Source organism: Amphibalanus amphitrite, unplaced genomic scaffold (genome assembly GCF_019059575.1).
Source record: "Amphibalanus amphitrite isolate SeventyFive unplaced genomic scaffold, NRLGWU_Aamphi_draft 000684F_arrow, whole genome shotgun sequence".
Classification (NCBI taxonomy): domain Eukaryota; kingdom Metazoa; phylum Arthropoda; class Thecostraca; order Balanomorpha; family Balanidae; genus Amphibalanus; species Amphibalanus amphitrite.
This window is the reverse complement of record NW_024882178.1, coordinates 325,784-350,865: the sequence shown is the minus strand read 5'-3', so window position 1 is coordinate 350,865 and position 25,082 is coordinate 325,784. Positions and strand designations below refer to the sequence as shown.

Sequence of the window (25,082 nt, the reverse complement as noted above, 5' to 3'; positions counted from 1 at the left end):
TATCGTGTACCATTTTTACCGAACGTATTTTCGTTTTGTTTAAACGTGACAAAAATGATATTTAAAGTTCAAGTCCCAAGATCTAGTAGAAGTGAAGTAGAAAGGGAGCATGGCGTTATTTTTTACATTGTAAAAGATTATCATGCTATATGTACAAGTTTCGTCATCATTAAATCTTTGCACTTAATTTTAAGTAATGTATCGTCTTGTCTTGAGAATTCACACTAAGCATTTACACATATTGCAGGAGATGTTGCATCTGTTGTTGTTATATGTTAGGCGTTGGTATGAAAATCGTCATTACAAATGAAATAAACCCTTTTTGTTTAGGACATTTTTGTTACCTACATGTCTATCATAAGCATTAAATAAATCACCGGCTTAAATCCCACAATAGGAATTGCGAACGCAAACTAATTCAACGATGAAAACCAGCCGGCTACAGTTACACTACATGTGGTACGCCAGATTCTCTCATTTCCACATAAATTTCGTCATTTATCCGTTGCCGTGTTTTCTCCTCTTACCTTCATTGGCGCCGTCTGTGTTTTTCTTCTGACCACACCTCTGGGAGATGATCCTCCTCCTTTCCTCTGCTTTCCTCTCCTGTTCCTTCTTCAGCTCCTCAGCGGCCTTCTTTCTCAGCAGTAACTGCACAACGCAAAGATGCATTCGGGCTAAGATGACTGCCACTAGGTGATCGATCATTATCATTGTTCAACCGTCGCACCTCATCAATATTATCTTCATGTAATGAATATTTTGTATTAGCGTCGATACTTTTATGTGTTATTGATATGCTTGATATGAGCATAGAAAGCAATCAAAATAAAATTTTAAATCACTTTCACTATCATTAAGTTATCCGGTTGCAATTCAAGTTTTCTTTCTTACCCTGAGTTTCTTCTTCCTCTCTGGGGTCATGAAACCCTTCTTGGCCTTCTTGGCAAGAGAGGTCTCCTCGAGGCGCTTTCGGACCTCAGCCTTCTTTCGGTCGACCTCGGCCCTCTTCTTCTTCTCCTCCTATGGACCCCACGAGCAGCAAGGTGTTACGAAAATGGCACTGTCTGGGTCATGTATAAGGGATTGAGCAATTGAGCGTACCTACTTCACAACCTATCACCTAACGATGCAGACAATACGCGATAAAAGGAAAGAAAAGAGAGAGATCTTTCTGTAGAAACAGTTAGTGAGCAGTCGGGATTGCACGAGAAAGATCTAATTTTAAAACGGACTGCAAACGACCAGTAAATATATAATGATGAAGTTATGCTAAGACAGAGACAACTCAATGTCACTTGGCTCTGAAGAGCATTGCTTCTTATGCGACAGACGTCCAAATGAGAGGACGATGTTAGTTTGTACAGAACATCAACAACTAACATACTCTGATAGCATGCTTGGGGTGGCTGGTACTAATCGTGCATTGGACAGTAAATTGAACTGGATTCGCTCAAAGGGAACAGTTCGGACAGATGGCCGTTGCCTTACTGCACAAGACAGACCTCAAATTACGCTAAACACAAAGATATGGCACGGAAACTACGAACTACGATCACTAGCACTCAGCAATACAGGGAAGCCAGAGGCAATCGACTCCACACGGCTAAGCACTGACTACGTCTGATTCAGAACACAGTTGCGAAGTCAACTGGCATGTGCTAGACGACAGAGCAGCGTTTCATTTACAGCAGTATAAAGCGTGGGAGAGGGAAAAAACACTGACACAGCTGCACTATATCTACGTCGTGAACAACGCAACGATGTTCAACAGGTAATACTACGTCAGCGACACTAAGGGGCAAAATAATCAAGGAAATATACATCTAGGCTGCTAGGCTACATGATCTACAATCTAAAAACTAAAGGGACATTCACCATACCTGAACTGGGACCTTATGGATACCATTTCTTTTGAATAATCGAAGCTGTGGATAACTTTACGAAGAGTACATCGATGTTACTCGCACTTAACTGGTGATATGGGCTTGTGAGTTTACATGGCAATATATTTCTTATAGTAAAATATATGCATACGGCTATGGATGAAAAATATCTTATCCACCTTCATTTTGAATTTGATAGTTGCATATTGCTCACTTGAATTTGGGTAGCATGGGCAAAACGATTACAGTTATCATTAGTTCACAGAAAAACTCCGATTACTTTAAAATGACTTTTAGCTATCATTCTTAAAAATTATCTTTCCACCCTTCTGCCAACTGGTTTATAAATAACAGCAAATATATCCGATTTTTCTCTGAATTATCCCGCAAGGTCCAGGTATGTGTTAGTCACTGCAAGCCACACTTACTGCCTGTAAACGCCTACGTGCCTCGGCGGCCCTCTGCGCCTGAAATCACGGGAGCAGACGGCACGGGTGGAGGTCAGCAGCGGCACATCTCACCCACCACACTACGCCGCACTTACCCTCTACTGATGGCGGTACCACGGCTAGAAAAAGGCGGCGCTACACAAACACCTAATGACCTTCCGTGGAAAATGATCACATACAGGTTCCGGTCCTTCGTAAGGCATATGGTGATGATGATGGTATTTGATACTACACGGGATGTGATGAGATTTCAATGTCCCAGAAATTGATGCAGAGCCAATCAGGTACTTTGAACCATTACCAACGCAGCACAATAATGTGGACTCTAAGAAGGCTATTCTGATGTAGCACAGCAATATAACTTGATCTAAACGACTTGCGCACGCTATATCGGGGAATCAGCTTAGGTAGGGGAACATGGCAATGCACATAGTAACATTCTATCTATCAGCTATATTCTATGAGAGGTATGACAGCGTGCAGGTGGGTAAATATATCATATAATCATACCCCAGACTCCTCATCATCCGAGCTGGAACGAAAACAGCAGTGTTAGAACGCGTCTGACACATGCTCACAACGGCGCCTCGCGATATTCGCGGAGTTATGTGGCGACTCAGTTATTGGTTATAGAAACGCAACTGACAACCACGCCTGCACACAATTAAACGGATTGTCTGAACACCGCCTGTATTAAGAAATATATTTTGAGCGGTTATCAATAGCAAACAAATAAATATAGCATTAAGGGGGTGTATTTATGTACAAATGGGATGGAGTTTAGCGAATTGTTTGTGTTGTTGCTGTGTGTTGGAAGAAGTAAGATTATGCCATGTGTGTACTGTGTGTACGGTGTACAGGTCCTTGATCTCAGTATTTAATGATGCCAAAGCAAATATAAAAATGAATTAATTAAATAAAAACAAAAAAGGTTGGGTTTGAATGGTCTCATGTTCAAGTAAAAGTAAAAGCAATAACAAGAAATGTATGTGTCTGTTTATGTCTATTCATGAGTTATCCACCAACCAATTGCAAAATGGAATTTTGCGCACGAAAGCTTACAACACGGCCAATTTCAGCAGGATGTGTTAGACGGCAAAACGAAACCAAACACTATACCAAACACAAAGCGCATTGCACGAGGGCCCGATGTAAGCTGGCGACGTCGAGGGTCGTTGATGACAGTTGGGGGGGGGAGGGAGGGGCAGAGCGGGGACATGCGGTACAAACTGTCACCAGTGGGCCAGCAGCGGCCGCCTACCTCATCCATCTCCTCCTCGGAACTGCCAGAAACAGACAGTCCCGGTCACCGACTGTACCGACAGCCACCGGCCCCGCCCCACACACACAGCCACTGGTCACAGACAGATGGGAGCTCAGCCCGCAGTGCGGCCACACAGCGCCGAAATCAGGTCCTCTACTACGTACAGGGTGCGCTATAAGGGGGTAAGGGATTTGTGTTCTGTGATTCTAACCACAATGCCTCTAGGTAAAATAAAAACTAAATGAAACTGAATTAAATAAGTAGATCAGGCAGGCCGAACAGAATCTTTAGGATATGATAAACGTAAATGAACAAAGAAGCATGTTTTTATTTTCCGTTGATTTGTGGGTGCAGTTTTTGCCACTCATGAAAATAAACATATTCCGCTATCACTGGAATAGTGAAGCAGCGACCTGCTGCTCCCCCTACATTTCTCTTTCCCTTTCCCTTCCTCTCTCTCCCTCTTCCTATCTGCTTTTGCGTGATTCGTTCATTCTGGGATTCACTGCTGTGCCTTTCCTCCCTTCTCGTAAAGGCTCCGTTCAAGATATGGGTCGAAGGCCCTTTGAGCTCGGGAGCTTCGCACACTAAGGTTTTAGAGCTATAATAGTTAGGTGCAGACCAACGCATTTCTTTCTAAGCATCGTAAGAGCACTCGAAAGACTCGCCTCACCCCGCCGAATCAGCTCCATCTGAGTTACCGCCTGCTCTGAGTACATAACATCTTCGGCTGTCATCCGAAATTTCTCCAGTCTGTTACTATGCAAGCACTTTGCCTCTCCACAATGCCAGTCTGGTGCAGCAATCGCCGCTGCGACGTTACCCCGGCCGCGGTGACCATCGCTTTTGTCACAGTGACCTGGCTCGAGTGGTCATCACTCAGATGGCTGTGACTCCGCTCGGGTCGCTGTTGCCCGGCTCAGTTGGCGATGACGACCTCTCTCAGGTCGTGATGAATCCTCTCGTTTTGCGATAGCCTCTCTCAGGTCAGTGCTGCGCCGGTGACCCGGTTGCGGCGCCCCTGCTCGCGCGGAGAGTGGCCGGCCGAACAGGTGCTGCACCGGCCGGTCGCTGGCACCCGTCACCAGGTCGGCGCAGCTATTTCGGGGGTCGGCCGCTCGGATTTCTGTGGCTCCGCCGGGCATTCCCGGCCGTCGCGGCTGCTCGCAGGGAGCTCGGGCGGCCGGCCGGCGCGCCAGCCAAGGTCAGAGGCGGGCCCGTGCACCGGGACACGTTGTCTCCTCTCCTCCTCTCTCTCCCTTCCACGCTGTGGACTGATAACTGGGTCGGGATAATCACCCAGCTGTCCGCGGCGTGGGCAGAGCCAGACACCGGCAGAAGGTTCCATCTCTTGGGACCGCTGCAGCAAGCCTTCGACCATTTGGGCCGCTACTGCATCTGAAATTTTGGTCTTTTGGCTTTTAGACTTTTCTGAATAGCTTTCGCAACCTTGTTCGACACAAATAAGCACACTTTTCACTATATTCCTCCAAGCAGTGAAATTGGTTCTTTTAAAAGTCGGTCAGAAATTTGCATCGTTCATATAAGTAAACGACCTGGGCCACATTCCATGGAATTATAACCATCAGACCTTGCAAGGTCTGATGGTTATAACACCCGTAAATGTGCAGCGGAAAGAAATATCCACCAAAATATTTCCCTGCTTTGCACTTAATGTATCAAAGAAAGAAAACCAATTCGAGAACGTCACTCATTTTCGTCACAATAATATTATGAATGATTTTGATCCAGGAGGATGAGAAGGATGATGAGCCGTGCATAGTGCATACATTGACTGCAAGGTTCTGTTTCCTGAATATGATTCGGTGGCTGGCACATCACTCGACTAAAAATAGCAGGATATGGCCGACAGAAACTGGCTGATGCCGGTCGATACAGCCTGTGGAGCCGGTCTGATGTCGATAGAATTAGCTGAGGCAGGTATAGTGACGGACTGAGGCCGGTAGACCCAGACTGGGACCACTACTAGTGGCTTAGAAGAGAGCAGGGCGCAGCCAAAGTGAGACAAACCTAGCTGCCCGGCATCGAACATTTTCAGCACATTTCTGCTCATAGTGAGCTTTCACATCTCCGGTTGAAGTCAGGTATATCGAAGAACTTAACTCTGCTAAAAAATGTTTTTTTATGTCGTTATGTCGTTTGAAAATCAGTTCTTTTGGATGAAATGCGTGAAACTATTAATTGCTAGAAACGATTTTGAAAGGATAACTTTGAGTTCCTCAAAGCCATGCCGCATTTGACAAGCCAAATAAATCGCCACATTTAGAGCAAAATACCTAAGATAAAACCCATCGCTCCAATTTTTGGTTTCATGACTACCACTATCACCCCCCGCCCCAAATCAAAATGAGCTAAAGTAGCTTGCACTCAGCGATTCATGCACAATACGGACGATTCAAAGAATTGCTGCCTATTTAGCTATAAAAGTGAACACATCCACTGTAATCTATCCTCATCTCCGGACTGTGAACGTACCTGTACTCCTCCTCGTCGGACATTTTGGAAGTCTGGAGAGCGGGACCTGCAACATGGACACACTGTTAGAGATGGGACATATCCATAATTAGATGAGTGTCGCTTTTATCACAAAATGTCAGGAAACCAGTGTTTTTATTTAATTCCCCCCAAAAAGCTGTTAGGCAGAGTTTATCGAAACCTCAAGCATTGACGAGGTAGCATCGCAGCAAGGTCTTATGCAGCCGACTTGTTTCGGATAGAGATGTTATGATGCGGGCAAAAGGAACCGCAGCCTCTCAGTTGTAGCATTTCGAAATTTAACGGAAGGGCAATGTCGCATCGCCTGCAATCTCAGACCAATGACTGCATGATGAAATACTGTAATAATTTTCAACTTTGGGTTCCTGAAGCTTCCTCACTGAAGTTATATGTATTGGTTTTACGCACCTTGATAGCGAAAATAGTAAAAATCATAGTACTGTATCCTTGGGTGGGAATCCCTGGGTCATGACCTCAGTCCTCAGGCGTGAGAGTGCAAATTAACTCGCCAAATTTCTTGGCTTTATCTTACAGTGCACCATTGGTCACATGGCCTCGCTCAACAATGTTTGATGTGGGTCAATAACTATTGGTCAGCCGCTCTGCTAAAATACTTCTCTTTTTTGTGTGTACTGAAACTGCCGGAATAGACAGATGCTTTGCATTCCGATACAAAAATACAATCTCATTTAAAGTATCTTCGAAGTTCGAGGTCGCCTAGTTTGTATATCTGTCAACCATTTGACGATATGATGTCGAGCTTCCAACTACCCATGTTGACACAATTTCAGCCCAACACAAAACATGGCCTTCATTTCGAAGCTGGCGTGCTTGCGCCGACACATCCCCAAATATTTGCCGTTGGGGGTCACTGCCGACCCCATGAGGGCGCTGTCTGGGGGCTGTTAGCGGGTGACCACGCCGTGTCACCGGCTCGACAGAGGTCAGCTGGCACCTTGCCAAATGACCGTGTCGACAGCGTCGCACGGGTCGCCGCCTCCAGCTGCCGGCGCGCCGGCGTCGCCGCGCCGGTAACGTTAGATGCCGCCGGAGCGCCATATTTGGCCGCATGACGCGTCACCACTGGCGAACGGCCAATAGCAGCGCGGCGGCCCGGCGGCGGCGGCGGTGCCGGCGGCGCCGGTCCCCTCTGTCGTAGGCACGAGCCGGGGCGGCGGCACTGCCCCACGTCCGGAGCAATGCACGGGGTCGAGACCCATCGGAAAACGAGCACCGTTGGCATCTGCATGTGCATCACACTGCGTAGGGGTGAATACAAGTTTATAATTAATTTGGTTTGATTTCAAAACAACAAAACATTTCTAATTAAGCGAAAAGAATGTGCTGTGGTGAAAGCATAACGAGAGCGACACAATTTTAGAGGGTAATGATTGCACTGCAATTAGATGGTGGCACGATACCAATTTGATGCGCCGCCAAACAAAAGTATTTACAGTATTCAAAACAATTTCGATTGAAATATCACAGGTTTCATCCGATCAAGGCCGTAGGGGCCCGCGCGCTCCCACGTAGAGGTAGGCTGTCCCGCACAACACTAGCGTAGTGCGGCACAGCATACCTTCTGCCACCCGTAAAACCAAACGCATCCGCGTGGAGTTCGCTACCTAAATGATGCTCAAACGTTGCTAAAATTAGTAAAACTACGAAGGAAAAATATTAAGATGATAGCGATTAACCTGTTAAGTGTCTGAATGCCGGTAACAATTAACAATAAACGTCTTAAGAGTGCTCATTGTTTATAAAACAAAGTAAATTAAAAACGTGCGTTTTCAAGAGATCTATGAGTGATTGTCATCACAACTTTCATGACCTATAACCTAAACTATCACTGTCATTGAAACATTATCCCCTAAAAACATGTTAGAACTTATGGTAATTGAGCTGTTCTAAATAAGGTTCAGCATTCAAGAAATGAAGATCGTTTCTCTTTGATTTTAACAAGAACTGGGATGTGTCGGGGCATACGATCATGCTTCTTGCGGCAATTCTTTGGTAGAGCCACAGTTAATATGCCTTGGCTTTTATAACAGTCAAAGCAGCCGAAAACTTGGCGAGGTTGAAGCGGGCACGTCTGGGCATGCTGCTGGACACTGCACGTTTCTTTGTTTTGTTATGTTTCAGCGTTTCGGCAGACCAAGGGGTAAAGCGGGCGGCTCGCCACTGGAGGTGTGTTTGACGGGGTACATGACATGCTCTGGTCCACACAGCTGACGAAGGTGCAGGCCGGGGCGCCGGGCTCCTGGCTGACGGCACACGGGCGGGTCCGGCGCGGTCACAGCTCTTCTGCCGCTCTCCGGTACGGTACGAAACGGGGCAGCGGCGGCGGCGGACCTCCGGACCACACTGGACACGCAGCCTTCGCTCCGAGACGGCACTGGAGCGGCGCCGACACGTACCTTCAAGGAAAGACGGGACCGGAGCGGCACGGGAGCTGACGAGCCACTGCCGCCGCCGCCGCCGCTGCCGCCGCCGCAGCGCGCCCTGACCGGCCCGCCTGGAGCAGCGCCAGGTCACGTGACCGGCACGTCGCGAGCTGGCAGCCGGCGGCGGCCGTCGGCGGCCTGTCGGAGGCGGCAGCAGCGGCGGCGGCGGCGGCCGGCCCGTTCACCATTTGGCTCCAGGAAACGTGATAGGGTCCGGGCGCGGCCCGGTGACGCGACCCGGTGGCATGAGACGACGCGCCGGCGTGCCAGCCGGTGGTGTCGGCGACGGAACGCGGCCCCACCGCCCATGGTGCAGCGCTGTTTTGTACGCCGCTGCGACGCCCGCGGCCCGCCCGTCGTATCGGTGACGGGACCGTACGAGCGGAACAACCACCCTCTCCTCCTTGGGGCGACGCGTTACAAGCCATCGTGTGGGGCGGGGCTGAGCGATATGTGTTATGAGACACGGCAGGGAAACGTGCTGACAAGGTGACGGCTCATTGAAAAGATGATGGATCGGTCAGGTACGCTGACCGTTATCGTTGTACAGGCTTTTACTTATATAGCGAGTGTTGTTCCCACTGCCCAGCGCACTGTTAATGACAGATCACGAATTATTTTCTTTTACTCATAAAGTCCATTTAGCTTCAATATCGAGATATACAGGGTGTTCGGGATAAATTTGACAGATTTCATTTCTCTTTCATTTCAAACCAGTTGGAGCGTTCTTGATCTGTGAAGTGCAATATTGAGCACAATTTGTTTGCTAATGGCGAAAACTGAAAAGCTTGTTTAGCTTGGTTTATTAGAACCTACCATAAACTTGGAAGACAGTGACGAGCATCATTATCAACCGCGCCGTTTTCCATGTTTCCTGCTTATAAATACTCTTTGAACGCTGGTTAACCCACCAGAGTGAAATTAAAGAATTGCGCTAGAAAAATGGACGCATTGGATTGCAGAAGAAGGTACGGCGATTGCCCGTACAGCGACGGCACCATCATGACCTACCACATCTTCAAAGGAGGCCTTCATCTGTCCTTGTGTGGCTATGTGAAGCTGTTCGGCGCGACAGTAAGGCGATGGGTGGAGAGGGTGGCCATGTAGACATCGGCTCGCATGCCAACGGGACTTACCGCCTGACTTTCTTCCTGGGATGAGCTAAAAGTCACTTTTGGAGTCACTAAAAGTCACTAAAAGTCACTTCAACCTCACCGGGCCGAACATTTGGCGTCTTAAACGGCAAACTTAAAGTCTTAACACGGCAAACTTTGAGTCACTACTTATGTGGCGTAGCTGAGAAAAAAACCAACGATGCCTATTGAAACATCAAAGTCAAACTCGCAGCAAGGGTAAAGATGGTGTTCTCATGTCTTTCATGAGACCATGTGAGGAGCATCTTCTGCAGGTCCAGTGGCTCACTGGAGGTGTTGGAGGAGTGACGGAGGTAATTTTTTTTTTGCGTTGAAAAATGCATAAGCTGGGCGATTGTCTGCAGTTTAAATGGTAGAAATCCATCGGTTACTTCCTGAGATACTGAATATTTTTTTCAGCAGAGTTGCTGAAGTGTTAAATTTATCCCGAACACCCTGTATCCTGGATTCAAAGATGTACCTATTTGAAGTATATCATATATTCGGATCAGTTTTTATTCAGCCACTATCCTGGAATCAATTCAGAAGAGTGCAATATGTCTTAATCGATTCAATCAAGTACGGGTATTTATAGTGTATATGTGGATGTTCCCTCCTTACACGTATGTGCTTAGTTAATTGGACACTTGTTGCAAAAATGTCGAATAATCGAATTCAATGAAACTTTATTTGATAAACGATAACAGCCAAAACTATATTTATACCAGTATAACGCCTTTTGGGGCGACTAACGGAGCGAGCGAGAGGGTGAGCCTTGCATGTGCGAAATTTCGACGGGGTACCTCCAGCTGACTTGTGCACGGCACCCTACTAATCGGTCTCTAGCGATGTGCCAAATTTGAGCACAATCGACCCAGCCGTTCTCGAGATCTGGAAGCGGCACCCTGCACGTGCGCATGTGCAAAATGGGTCGTCTGACTTTTGCACGGCACCCTACTAACCGGTCCCTAACCATGTGCCAAATTTGAGCGCCATCGGTCCAGCCGTTCTCGAGATCTGGAATCGACCCCTGCACGTGCGCACGTGCAGCAGCACCCCAACTCTGGCACATGGATATGCATTGCCTAGTGGGTACCTACCTACATGCCAACTTTCAGCGCAATCGGCCGAGTAGTTACCGAGATATTGCAACAATTACAAAAGTGACACCTCTTCGTTTTGCACGTGGCACGTGCATAAGGGGTCACCCACATGCATCGGGAATAGTCCAATACTTGGTAGAAGGAATGAAGCTACCCTACAAAAATTACCGGTCAAGTGGTTGCTGAGATATAAGCGTCGCAGAATCGTGACCACGGCCGGCCCAGAAATTTCCGTTAATCTTAGGAAAGACTCGCTCGCTTCGCTCGCTCCGTAATAAAAACGAAGTAGCACGGTAGCTGGCAAAGGGTCGTTGGCTTATTTATAATGCTCTGAATATCAAAATACGTCCCGATGCGATGACCACATGCCAGTAGACTGCCAGTGACAGCCGAGCGGGAGGCCAACTTTTAGCTGGAATCTGTATCACTGACCAACAAAAGTTGCTCATATCAGCAGATCTTCGTACGAGCAGGAATTTACCTATCGACCAATCCCATCGATAACGTAACCGAAGCCAAACGGAGGATCCCTTTGAGGAGGAAACATGACTGATTTAGATAATTTATATATGCTATTACTGCGACATTTTCAAACTGGTGACGGCCCCGGGAAACATCAGTAGGAGGTCCAGGTAGGCCGCAATCCCTAACCGGATGAAGCCGTATACGTGTGCTGGGCGGCGGTTATTCGCTGTCAGCAGCGCGGGGATGGGAGGGCTCCGTGCCGAGGATTAAAGTTTAAGCCTCGACAGTTATTGAGTTGTACTGAAACTTTGGCGTCACATACATTCCGTCAACATTGTCTGATATTATCAAAAACTCACATAATTAGTATTTTGAAGAATGAAATCTTGTAAAACGCTCCTCATAGCAACATTCAACCTCAGAAAGAGCGTAATCTCCCCATGCTTGAACCAGTGAGCTGACACCTTAACCCTATTCCTGGCGGGGGGGGGGCCTCAGGGGCCCCCCTGAGGTTTTTTGGTTATTTCTCCCAAACGCGTTGAGCTAGGGAGCTCAAATTTTCTGACTTTTCCTAAAAGGCTTCTACGCAACATGTCTGAAAATTTTGAGTTGATCTGACCTCAGGTCAGGTCACCAGAGGCGGTTTGGTGACCCTACCTCAGAAAAGTTTGCAATCACGCCGGAGCTAGAGTTTTTGACCGATCAATTTCTTCTCTTCAGGCTTTAGTTAGGGTACCAGTATGTGCAATTTGTATATCTCGGAATTTAGATATCGGTGACCTAAGGTCAGGTCAGTTTCGCGACCTCCCCATTATAAGTCAATGGGGGAAAAATCAACTCCCTGTTTTTACCACTAAAACGGGTCGGAATGGCCCCATATACCATACATGACTTCATATACGATCAACCTTCACTACCTTGAGGTCTGTTTTGCTGTTGGGCAGCTGTGAGGTCATGTGACGTCATCAAAGGTCACCAAAGGTTTTTGGCCAATAACTCCGTACAGGAACAAGATACAGACGCGTGGATAGTCTCATTGTGTTCAGCTCGTCAAGACGCATCGAATGATATACATGATGACCTCGAGGTCACGTGACCTGAGGTCAACCTTTGACCTTGACCTTTCGAGGTCAACATATATATCATTCGATGCGGATTGACGAGAGGATCACGATGATGCCCTTAGTTTGTTCCTATCTCGACTAATTCGAAAGTTATTCGAGAAAAACTCTCCATATCTAGCGCCGCCATTTTGACTTTTTCGACCCCTGTGACGTCATCTTTGACCTGACCTGAAAATGACCTTAGTAAAAATTGTAGATCTTGACCGTGCGTATCCGATGCTGTTTACCGTTTGTCGCTGCGATGTGTAGTTTTTGAGATCTGAAGGGGGGGGGGCCGAATCGCCCCCCCGCCAGTTTCTTGTCCCGGCGGAGCCCGCCAGGAATAGGGTTAAGGCTATAGATTTCTATTCTATGTCCACAACATCATTGCCATTTGAACTCAATTAGTTTTATATTGCTGAACTCAACTGGGCTTATAGACACTAAGCATCATTCGAGACTTTAAAACTAAAACCAAAGAGAAACAAATTCATGACATGCACTAATCCTCTGCTTACTAAATGTTTTGCAGTGCGTGTGCTTGGCAGACATCATTCAGCGGCGAACACCTACCTAATTATTTGCCACTTATCGTTGAAGAACTACCTGATTATAAGTTCAATTTCATTTTACTTTCATTAGGCCTGTGAATCGTAAGAGCAACAACCTGTCCTTGAATATTAAAAAAGAACGTGAAAATAAAGAAGTCAATCACTTTAAATGTACAGGATGATCCAAAAAAAAAAAAAAAAAATGGAACCCCTAACTTAAAATGTCTGAAGTCCGAAAGTTTTCACTTTATTGACAAATTGCAAACATCATTAGAAAGAACGTTCAATTCTCTATAAAACCAAGTTAATTGAACTGAACTATTACCTTAAATATTACCCTAGTTATATGCCTATAAAATTTGTGTCACGGAACTCAGTGAAACGGTTTTCAACATTATCCGCGAATCACTGCTTTGCGGTTTGCTCTTCTGACCATGTCGCATGTCGGAGGTTCATGAATAAAAATAGCTCATTTACGTGCTATTGTAATGAATTTAAATTTCAACAGGAGCAAAAAAATGTCATTCGGTGCTCCGTGCCACACGGTCCACTCAGTGGTCGAGTTTCAGGAACAGGCCTGCTCGGCCTTCATCGAGCCAGATGCCTGGCCACCGAAGAGTCCTGACCTCAACCCTTTTAACTTATTCGTGTGGAGCGAACTGGAGCGAATGGTGTACAGAGGTCAAGAGGATCAGCACCATCGAGGAGCTGAAGGAAAGGCTGACGGCCTGCTGGGAGCAGTTGTCCCAGAGACTGCTGGCCCGCCCAGTTTGAGCCGTCCGCAAGCGACTGCAGGCCTGCGTGACGGCCCACGGAGCTCGGTTTGAGCACATGCTGAGATGAACAGCGGAAGCTAGGATGCGTGCATCTGTTTTATTGTGTGCTTCTGCGTAAACTTTTATGTAATAAAATTGAATTTGGATGTGGTGTTATTCGTAAAAAAACAACAGATGGAGTGCTAACGGATTTCAGTGCATTGTTAATAATTGGCGATTTCGTTTCACTCAGTTTTCTGACGCTCATTCCAAAACCTAACAGTGTGGCAATACTTGACAGCATACATGCACCAACTTGACGTGATTTTATAGAGGATTTAATGCTTTTTCTAATGGTGTTTGCAATTGGTCAATAAGATGAATACTTTTGGACTTAGAGACATTTTAAGTTAGGGGTTCTAAATTTTTTGGATCACCCTGTTTGTGTAGCCTTGGAATGGCAAATTAACTCTTTTTAATATATAAAATCATAGCGGAAGCCCATTATCATAAGCAGGACTGTTTCCATGCTATTCATTTGCGCTGGTAGGTAACATTAACTCTCTCCCACATTCTTTATATTTTTAGTCGTCGACTGCCTGGCGGCGGCGGGAGGCACTGTTTCAAATGGCTGCACTGTGTGCCGGCTGCAGTATATGCGGGTGGGCGCCGGTCGGGGTGGCAGTTGGACGGCAGCAGCCGCGTTCCGAGCCAACAATGCTCCAGTCTTGGACGAGGCTGGCTGGTGTCGCATTCGGCACGGCCAGCCGCTGTGCCGCAGAGAGCCTGGCCGGCGGCCAATTTAAAATTGGCCGCTCAGCCGACCGGAGCTGTCGAGGATTTTCAACGTGGAGCTGACCGTTATAAAATGCCACCGACGCGCTCACTCGGCCAGCTGTCTAGTGAAGGATATCTGACCTATTCGAATTGGAAGATAGGTTTGGAGTTCCTGAAATGCCGTGTGAAGAGGTTTGTCAGCAAAGATCTTATCCATGCAGCCATACAGCGCAAAGTCGATGGAACAGTGCGATTATGTTCAACTCGGTGTCAATTTCAATTGCACTTCATGGACAGAGCATTAGCAAAAACGCCGTGACTGGAGTGGCTAACGGTGTCAGTTTGACTTGGAATTCCTTCCGCTGCACTATACGTCCAACATTTGTTTGAAAAATTTCAGGGTTAACTCCAAATGCAACTTAGAGATTCACTGTCTCGTTACGCGGTGATCAGAATGCCAGTTGCCTTTCCAAGTGCACACAGTTCAATGTTTCTTTTTGTCCTTTTTGCTTACAATTTTAAATTGATACACCTACCTACAATATCTAAAATTGAAAGCGGAATCCAAACTAAATTCCAATATTTCAAGAAACATCACACAGTTTGAACGATTATTGTTTTTAGCTAATGAACACAAACATTCGGTTATCTTTCACTATTCTTCGCGCCTCGTAATCAGTTGTTCGTATACCGTTTAACTGTAATGCAACGGCCAGAACACCTACCATTTTAACCAGCTATTCCGCCTGTTATGGGTAAATCATACACACCTAAAATAAAGAAAACGATAAGCGCCATAATTTTCCTACCCCAGGAAAAACGTCCAGCATAATCCTATTCTGGTTGCGGTTGGTGTCGCGTGCGGTCGCTTCCACCTGGTACGAGGCGCTTCCCTCCCCTGCCGGGCTCGTTCGCCGGCCACCTGGCTTCCGGCGAGGGGTCAGCTGTGCCGAACTGGCCGGCTCAGCTCACCGGAGGAGGGGCGGCGGCCGCTCCACTGGTGGGGCTTCTCCGGCGGACACGGCCGGCCGCCTCCCACCCCAGTCTCCACACTACGACTTCCACTTGCCAGTCTTCAAAAGCAGATAGCTCTATCCTGTTAGCAGTCGGGTACAAAACCGATCGCCGGGAGAGCGAACAGACAACAGTGCGGGCGCCACTCGGAGGTGTGGCAGCGCTCCGGGGCGGCTGGGTGTCAGGCGGCTGGGGGCCGGGAGAGCTGCAGCAGCAGTGGTGGCGTCAGGGGCAGCAGCAGCGGTGGAGGATACCGCAGCAGCGGCAGTGAAGTGACAAGAGCAGCGGCAGTGACACGGCAACAGCAGCGGCGATGTTGGCGACAGTAAGGTCAGTAGAACGTCTATGATTTGCCCACTCTGGACGTTCTTTTAAAAGAAAATAAAAAAATTGCACCACAAAAAAAGAATCAGGATTATCTAAACATCGTCTAAAGCGTTTCTACTTACTTGCATGTGTCGCTATGAGCCTGCTAATAAACGAAAAAAAATACAAAGTACCAACTACATGTAAAAAACTCCAACCGTAGTTGTCAAGCTGTTTTAGCTATCGATGAACATAAAAACGTATACTTTATAGTGAAGCCGGAACAATAACGACAGAATATCATTTCTCCACGGGCGCCATTGGTGAGTGGTTTTGAATGCTTCCATCCGCCTGTTCGTAGACATCCAGGCAGACTATTATTCTGACAAAGTTATGAAATAGCTGTAGGTCACCCAGCAAGAAGAAAATACCCTGACCGGTTTGAAGACACCGTGCGTCAGCACCATCGAATTCGACTGCACTTCAGCTACTGGACACGGCACAAGAAAAGATGTGAATACTCTTGTGCGTGTGACAGCGGCTATTGTGCTTTCGAACATCGCCCAGAGCTTCATCTATCTCTTCATGCAGCATATCTTTTGAGTACAAACTTCTTTTTTGAAGCATTAGTTTATTAGAACAATGTAAACATCGACGGGTCTCAATAACAGTTAAACGTTCAAATAACTTTCCTTCTAGCAATGAATGAGCAGCATCAAATAAGGTCACGAGCGTGTTCAGCCCGTCAATGCGCGTCGAATAATGTCCCTTGCTACTAGGTGAAAAACTCACAAAATCCATTTAAACTTCAGCCAGTTAATTATTGATTTCGCTAAAGTGTTTTTTGAGACAATGGGGCGTGACGTTCGCCTACAGCGGTAGCAGTAGGTTATACGAGTAAAACTATGTCGGCTTAGCTCGGCAAAAGTTTTCAAGAAATACATGCAATACTGTAGGCCAGATGGGCTCATTTACAGACCGCTCAAATTTAGCCCGTGGCACAGGGATTCCTGATCTGGTGATCTAGCCTGAGGTCACCAAGACGTAGGTAATATGGCTCATCCCTTTATTACTTCTCAGGATGACCAAATGTTAAGAAGTATCCATATGAAGTCAAAAAGTTTTGATTCATTATGGCCGTTTTCACGACGGAACTTTCGCGGTGCGATATAAGCGATTTGACGGCCAAAATCGCCTGGATTACAACTTTTAAAAATATTTTGAAGGCAAAAGACTTTAGTTGTAAGGATTCTAAGGCATTAAAGGGTTGGTACTTTCCTGGTATCAAATAGGTTCCACCGCGAAAGTTCCGTCGTGAAAACGGCCTATGAAACCTAAACTTACGTTAGTTAAGACAAGCTGCTAAAACTTTGCTGCTAAGACACAAGCTAGCCTAAATCCAGCATCTGTCAAAATACTTGGTTCTAAGCCTTAAGCTCTGATCAAAAACAAGAGGGGAAAGAGCTTGTCAACTTGGACAATAGGTAACTTCGACTCTGTAACGCTTCGACTAACATTGCTCAAGTCAGACACATGATAGACGCCATAGCGGTTGCCGCACGACTCCTTGCAGCAACGTTTTGGAGAGCAGATATTATTTTGTCGATTTTGTCGTCACCATGGATAGTCGGCTCCTTGTGACTAAAAAGCATCCTCTCTCATCCAGTACAGCACAGTTCCAGAATCATGCACATGGGGATGAAGCCATGGGCTGTGATTATGCACAGGGTGACTGGCGTGTGTTACCATCGTTCCCCAAAAGTTACCGGCAAAGTTGCATGTCGTCAAAACTGGCTTCATGGCATGGTGACTGTCTGTGTTGATCCAAGGCATTCGTCTTCTGACGCCATCTTTATTGTAGATCCAATTATCAAAGCGTCTCATCAGGCTGACGTCTGTTTGCGAAGCTGTTTCATCCACGAAGCTGTAGTGTTTGGGAGCGAACCAGATGCCGCCCCAGCGCTGGCGGCCCTTCTCCGCCTGCGTCTCGATCCGGTAGGCGAACCTGGTGCCGCTGCCCATGTCGCGGATGGTGTCGGCGTGTCTCAAAATGGAGTAGTTGTCCGTCAGTGACGGCGACAGTTCGCTGCGGCCGAGGACGCTGTACGGGTCCCAGCCGTCCCTGGAGACTGCCGTTAGCAGCAGCGTCCAGCCGCCGTCGTCGTGGCTGAAGTCGCACAGCACCGGCACCGGCAGTCCGGTGAGCCAGTAGACGCCGTCCTGGGCGACGCCCTCGTGTCTCAGCTGCAGACAGGAGCGGGCGCAGGCCCGCGTCTCCGGCTCCTGGTATGCCGCCACATGAGCCGGCAGAGCCGCGGGATGGGCCTCACAATCTGCCTCAGATTCCACCTCAGCAGTCGGCCTCATCTGGTGTACCGGCTCTGGTCCTGGCTCAACCTCTGGCTGCTGCTCCAGAACAGCACCGTTTTGAGGAACGTGCCGCTTTGTCATGTTTGTGACGGGCTCGGGCGCAGCGCTGAGCTCCTTGCCATCTCGTCTCTCCTGCAGTGGCTGACAGACCTCACCACGGACCACTGGCACAGCCTGTCCGGCACGGGTCAGCTGCGACAGCTGCAGCGCCGTCACGTCGTGGACGACCGAGTCGAGCCGCAGCTGCTGTCGCGTCAGCTCGGCCAGCGCCCGGTGTCCGGCGTCGGCGCCCGCCTGCAGCCGCTCCAGCCGGCCGGCCAGCTGCGCCAGCTGCCAGCCGCACTGGGCGCGCGACACGGCGCCCTCGACCAGCGGGCTGAGCAGCGCCGACAGCTGCTCGGCTGCCGACGGCTGGTAGGAGACGGCTGGCGGCGCCGGCTGGTCGGCGGCTGGCGGCTGAGGGGATTCGAGCGGCTGCTCGGTGGGATGGGCCGCTGTTAGAGTCACCAGAAAGAGAAGCCTTACTGAAGAGCACCGCATCGTGGTAGAATATAGCAGGATTGTCACCACGAGCTTGCGCCAAATGATTGTCTGCGAGTGAATCTCATATAAGGAGTATACAGAGCTGACACGGCACTGCAGCACTGCTGGCTATCTATCTCCCACTCACTGCAACACTAACAGGGAAAACTTAAGGAGGGACATTTTATAAGCATACTACTGCGTATAAATATACAGTCCCTCAATGTAAACCAGAACATGGGTCGTGTTTCTGATAAGAGACTTATCTCCTCCATAAACTGATTTTGAACATCGGGTGCGGTGCAATTCATCTTTATCGTATAAAAGCTGATGTTTATTCACACAGAGTACTTACACGACTAATTGATGACGTTTTTAGGTCTTTCGCTTATGTCATAGGTAATTAAACATTTACCTTCAAAACATCCCACGACATATTTGGAGATGCTGAGCAAGATGTCACAACTAATAGAGGTAGTGCTTTTATACTTTCAAATCGACTTGGGCCATGCAATGTTTCTAAAAATGCACTGCTAGCTCGCCAATTTGTTCAGAATGATACATTTAACTTTTTTATTGCAAATACCAAACACACTACTGCAGTTTGTCTGACATTCATATGTAACGTTCGCCGAGCCAATGCGCCCTGGCCTCAACAAAATTACAATGTAAGGTTGACACCGTTATTGCTAAAGCATCTTCAGAATATGTATCATGCATTGATTAAAGATGAATAACTGCTTTGCTATAAACATCACAAACGTGAATGATATACGAATGGGCGACATTTCTTTTCTATAAGCTGGAACTAGACTTGATGATTTGCGCAATATGTTAGGAAGCGTAAATGCTTAGGGGAAGCGGGGGGAACACCGCCACTGTGGGAAATGTCATAACCGGCTCTCGCCTCTACCGGCGGCCTCCCTCCCTCTCCCTCTCTCCCTCGCATACTGGTCACCCCTCTCGTCCCAGTGGACTCGCCCGGTGCCTCGGGCAGTATCTGTGACACGACCTCGGGTGAGCGGCCGGGAAGCAATACAGTTTTGAACGGGACGCCGTGCTGTCTACTTCAATGGCGACGAGGCGGTGAACGTGTGCGCCGCGCGGTGATTAGTGGCAAGGGAAGCAGTGATGGCGTCAGTGAGCCGGGCGCCCGAGTTTGATGCGGCAGTGGAGTCGTTCGGCGCGTACAGCAGGCGTCTCGAACAGCACTTTGTCGCCAACAGCGTCGGTGAAGATGAAGTCGAGAAGCGCCGCGCCATACTGCTGAGCGCGGTTGGCGCCAGCACCTTCAGCCTTCTGGAGGACCTCATAGCCCCAGCCGCAGTGGGAGACAAAACGTTCAAGGAGCTGGTGAAGATATTGGTCGACCACTTTGAACCGCAACAATCTGCAATTGTCTCCAGATTTCGGTTTCACTCCTGCACTCGCGATGCTGGAGAGTCAGTGTCGTCGTTTTCGGCGAGGCTCCGCAAGCTTGCGAAGCCCTGCAAGTTTCAGCCAGGCCAGCTGGACGAGATGCTTCGTGACCGACTGGTTTGCGGTATTCAGCATGAGCGGCTGCAATCACGTCTGCTGAGCGAGCCGCGGCTGACTCTGGACACGGCTCTGGAGATCGCTCAGGCCCACGAGTCGGCAGCAGCCAGTGCAGCCGAGCTCAGCGGCCGCTCCGAGTCGTCTGCCGTCATCGGACGGGTCGATGGGACACCACGGAGGATGGTGAACGACAGCCGACCAGCCCTGGTGAACGACAGCCGGCGAGCACTGGTGAACGACAGTCGGCGAGCACTGGTGAACGACAGCCGACCAGCCCTGGTGAACGACAGCCGGCGAGCACTGGTGAACGACAATCGGCGTCCCCTGGACACCGGCGGGGCTGCCTCCCGCGCTCCGCCGGCGCGGGGTGCCTGCAGCCGCTGTCTCAGCCGACGGCACGTCCCGGCGGCCTGCCCCTTCCGCTCGCAGAACTGTTATGCGTGCGGAGCCGTGGGCCACACCAGAGCGGCCTGCCGGAGCCGCGCCGAGTCTCAGCGTGTCCGGCTGCTGGAGGAGGAGGAGCAGCCGGAGCCGTCCGTGACGCCTGGGACTTCTCAGAGTGGCGCGGCGCCCCACAATGACGGTGAGGACGAGCCATATTACTTGTTCCGTGCTCAAGGGGTGCAGTTGGGAGTAGATCGTAAACCACCACTAATGGTTGATGTATGTGTGGACGGCTGCCCGCTGCGTATGGAGTTAGATACGGGAGCTGCATTGTCTGTTTGCTCAGAGAAAGTGTTCAAGGGTACTTGGCCGGTCGGTGGGCCCCATCTTAGGCCATGTGACAAACTGTTGAAAACTTACAGCGGTGAGGTGTTAGGGGTGTGTGGTCAGGCGATGGTGGATGTTCAGTATGGCGGGCAGCGAGCGCAGCTGCCGCTGGTGGTAGTTAAGGGCGAGGGACCATTTCTTTTTGGTCGAAACTGGCTGTCGACCATACGACTTGACTGGCCCTCCATATGTCAGCTTACCGACCGCTCTCGGGCTCAGACGCTCGTTCAGGAGTTTTCTGAAGTTTTCAGCGATGGTTTGGGGTGCTATCGTGGCGCTGAGGTGACCATTTCGGTGGATCCCGATGTGAAGCCGAGATTCTTCAAAGCTCGCACAGTCCCACTGGCATTCCGCGAGCAGGTGGATGCCGAGCTGGAGAAACAGATCCAGCAAGGACTGTGGGAGCCAGTGGAGCACAGTAAGTGGGCCGCCCCCCTAGTCGTCGTGCCAAAACCCGGGGGAAAGATCAGGTTATGTGGGGACTATCGCCTCACGGTCAACAGGGTGGCCAAGGTGGACCAATATCCGCTTCCACGCGTGGAAGAGCTGCTTACACGCTTAACAGGCAGTAAGGTCTTTTCAAAGATAGACCTTAAGTCCGCGTACAACCAGATGGTTCTCGATCAGAATTCACGTGACTTTCTGACCGTAAACACACAGAGGGGATTGCTGAGACCCACGAGACTTAGCTTCGGGTACGCTTCAGCCCCGTCCCTGTTCCAGAGAACCATGGACACGCTGTTAGCGGGGATACAGGGTGTGTGTGTGTTCCTCGATGATGTTGTCGTGGCGGGTGAGACTGTGGAAAGTCATGATGTAGCGCTGCGTGAGGTGTTGCGCCGGCTGCGTGAGGCGGGTCTCAGGGCGAACCGGGACAAGTGCTGTTTGGGCGTGGACAGCGTAACGTACCTGGGTCACAAGGTCAGCGGGAGCGGCGTGGAGACGACTGAGGAAAAGGTCGCTGCCATCACGGGCGCGCCAGAGCCCCGAGATGTCTCCGAGCTGCGGTGCTGGCTCGGCCTTATCAATTACTACGGAAAATTTTTGCAGGGTTTGGCCACCACCCTTTCGCCGCTGTATGTTCTGTTACGGAAAAATCGCCCTTGGCAGTGGACGCACATTGAAAGGAGAGCTTTTGAGGATGCGAAACGTTTGCTCAAAAGCCCTCCCGTTTTGGGACATTTTGACCCAAAACTCCCTGTGATTTTGGCATGTGACGCCAGTCCAGTGGGATTGGGGTGCATTCTTAGCCAGCAAACGAGGCAAGGGGAGAGACCGATCGCGTTTTATTCGCGCTCTTTAAACGAGACTGAAAGGCGCTACTCCCAGACCGACCGGGAGGGTTTGGCGGTGGTGGCCGGTGTAAAGAGGTTCCACTATTATCTGGCGGGCCGTCCGTTTTCAATACGGACCGATCATAAGCCCCTGCTGGGGCTGATAGGTGAGTCCAAGCCGCTCCCACTGATGGCATCGCCCCGGGTGGTCAGGTGGGCCCTTATGCTGGGAGCGTATGATTATCGCCTTGAATTCGTCCCCGGCGTTAAACAAACTCACTGTGACGCGCTCAGTCGGCTGCCCGTCCCGTCGTCGGTGGTCGGTCAGTCGAGCCCCGTTCCGGCGGAGACGATACATTTGATGGAGTTTTTAGACGCGTCTCCGGTCACTGTGGACCACATTCGCCGGTGGACCTCTAGAGACCCTGTCTTGGCTGTCGTGCTTCAGTATGTTCAGGAGGGCTGGCCGGATGACGGGGAGGTGCTGTCGCCAGATTTCCGACCTTTTAGGTCCCGTAAAGCCGAGCTGAGCATTCAGGATGGATGTATATTGTGGGGTTCGCGCGTTGTGATACCGCCACAGGGAAGGGCAAAAATTTTGAGTCTTCTACACGACGGGCACTGCGGAGAGACGCGCACCAAGTCTTTCGCAAGAATGTATGTGTGGTGGCCTAACCTCGATCAGGACATCACATCCATTGCACAGAATTGTGGCAAATGTCAGGCTTATCGTGCCAACGTACCTGAGACTCCGCTGCACCCATGGATTTGGCCATCAAAACCATGGGAGCGTGTGCACGTAGATTATTGTGGTCCAATTGATGGCTGGTGGGTATTAATTGTCATTGACGCTCATTCAAAGTGGATGGACGTGTTTCCGTCGCGATCATGCACGTCCGAGACCACCATAGAACATTTGCGCGCTTCATTTTCCTCGTGGGGGCTGCCAAAGACTCTTGTGTCTGACAACGCACAATGTTTCTTGTCTGAGACTTTTCAGACGTTCTGTCGCTCGAATGGCATTCACCATTTGACTTCTCCTGCACTGTCTCCGAAATCTAACGGTTTGGCGGAGCGTAGTGTTCAGACATTGAAAAACAGTATTAAAAAGCAAACATCGGGCACGATTCACACCAAAATAGCGCGTTTCCTGCTGCGCTATCGCACAACACCGCACACAACCACCCAGGTGTCCCCAGCGGCATTATTCCTTGGCAGGACGGTGCGAACCCCGCTGGATCTGGTCAGGCCTGATCTGAGTGGTAGAGTGAGGAAAAACCAGGACAAACAAAAACTGTACGCCGACAGGGGCTCCTATGAACGTTCCGTGTGCGTAGGCGATGCTGTGTTTGTGTCAGCCGTTGATCGTGTACAAAGTGCTGCTGGTTGTAAATGGCTGCCGGGTGTGATAGTGGTGCGGAAGGGAGTAAAACTGGCTGTTCAGTTGCAGGATGGGAGAGTGATCTGGAGGCATCTGGATCGGGTCCGGCCGCGCCGGACCATGGCCGACGTGCCGCCGCCGACCGCTGGACGGGCGCTGGACCTGGATCGGACGCGGCGGGACCTCTTTGATGCCGACGTACCGCCGAGGGCCGGACTGACGGCTCGGGCGGTGGCCCCGGCTGCTCCGGACGGGTCACCGTCGGTCCCGGCGGGCGGACCGCCGCCGGCGCCGCGATACAATCTGCGTCCGCGAGAGACGTTACGGCGGCCGGACCGGCTGTTGTGTGAGTGAAGTTTGTGAGCGCTCCGTGCCTGATATCGTTAAAAGTGACCAGAGTTTTGTTGTTACGTTAGTTGTGATTATGTTATATTGCGGGGTGGAGGGATGTCATAACCGGCTCTCGCCTCTACCGGCGGCCTCCCTCCCTCTCCCTCTCTCCCTCGCATACTGGTCACCCCTCTCGTCCCAGTGGACTCGCCCGGTGCCTCGGGCAGTATCTGTGACACGACCTCGGGTGAGCGGCCGGGAAGCAATACAGTTTTGAACGGGACGCCGTGCTGTCTACTTCAGGAAACACCGCCACCCCATCTGGCGGCGAAAGTATGAACTATAAAGTGTAAAAATCCGTTATTTCCTATTAACCGCACGAAGGTAAGCGTCTTCTGATTTGTGTTCCGGTGTTTCAGTGTAATCGAAGCTCATTGTGGGCATTTAAAGAAAAATGCACATTCCCTTATAAAAATTCGATGAGTTGGGAGCACTTTTGAATGTCTTTAAGTAGAGACTCATTTTGATTTACTTGATTACATCGAAAAATAACTGATCGGCTTTGTCCAGTAAGATAGGTTTGCTTGAACCGCGTAGTACATTCTTGCCGCTGGCGATTTTTGCTTGTGATCACTTATTGGGGAACACCGCCACCCCGTGGCGGTGTTACCCCAATTGAGGTTGCGGTGTTTCCTGTTCGTAGCGTGATAAGTGATGAAATTCCAAAGACACGCTTTATTTATGTTCGTAGATGTTCCTAAGTCGGGAATAAGCAGCTTATTTGACTTTTTACTTTATATTTTTCATGCATCCCGACCAAGCACTTGCCAGCTGTATAAAACTGGCAAACAGCTGATGAACCTATACCTATTTAGGTGTCCATTACCGATTATTTGCGAAAATTACCACTTACCGACAGGAAACTCATCGCACGCGATCTCTGAACAATTAAAAGCTTTCGTAGGGATGGGTTGGGTTAACATCAACACCGGTGGCGGGGTTACCCACACAATTTGTAGGCGGCAAATATGCAAGGTATTTTTAAAAGTCGTGATACATGAAAACCTTTTAGAAGCATGCAAAATGAGTACCTAAAACACGTGACCAAATGTTTAAATATTGTAACCAAGA

At 49.4% G+C, this 25,082-nt stretch overlaps 2 protein-coding genes across 16 annotated transcripts in view; one reads left to right on the top strand and one right to left on the bottom strand.

Annotated features, from left to right (window-relative positions):
- The window catches only part of LOC122364580 (troponin I-like), a 38,686-nt gene that overhangs the window by 6,614 nt on the left and 6,990 nt on the right, over positions 1-25,082 (bottom strand). For 2 of the 14 annotated variants that reach the window (XM_043335125.1, XM_043335132.1), the window contains exons 1-6: positions 8,534-8,697; positions 6,096-6,141; positions 3,597-3,618; positions 2,336-2,353; positions 895-1,023; positions 528-651 (exon numbers count right to left, since the gene is read on the bottom strand). In XM_043335125.1, the coding sequence (XP_043191060.1) occupies positions 528-651; positions 895-1,023; positions 2,336-2,353; positions 3,597-3,618; positions 6,096-6,118 (316 nt within the window). In that variant the 5' untranslated portion in view covers positions 6,119-6,141; positions 8,534-8,697. Of the gene's footprint in view, positions 1-527; positions 652-894; positions 1,024-2,314; positions 2,354-2,845; positions 2,868-3,596; positions 3,619-6,095; positions 6,142-8,342; positions 8,698-25,082 lie in introns of those variants that run through there. The other 12 variants (XR_006253576.1, XR_006253575.1, XM_043335123.1 and 9 more) reach the window with 12 other exon arrangements.
- LOC122364581 lies at positions 19,977-24,246 on the top strand. Of its 2 annotated transcripts, none has more exons than XM_043335133.1 (2): positions 19,977-20,778; positions 23,685-24,246. In XM_043335133.1, the coding sequence occupies exons 1-2, from the start codon at positions 20,178-20,180 to the stop codon at positions 23,810-23,812; spliced, it is 729 nt and encodes a 242-aa protein (XP_043191068.1). In that variant the 5' UTR covers positions 19,977-20,177; the 3' UTR covers positions 23,813-24,246. The 2 variants fall into 2 exon arrangements, with proteins under 2 accessions (XP_043191068.1, XP_043191069.1); XM_043335134.1 differs by having other exon boundaries at positions 21,218-24,246.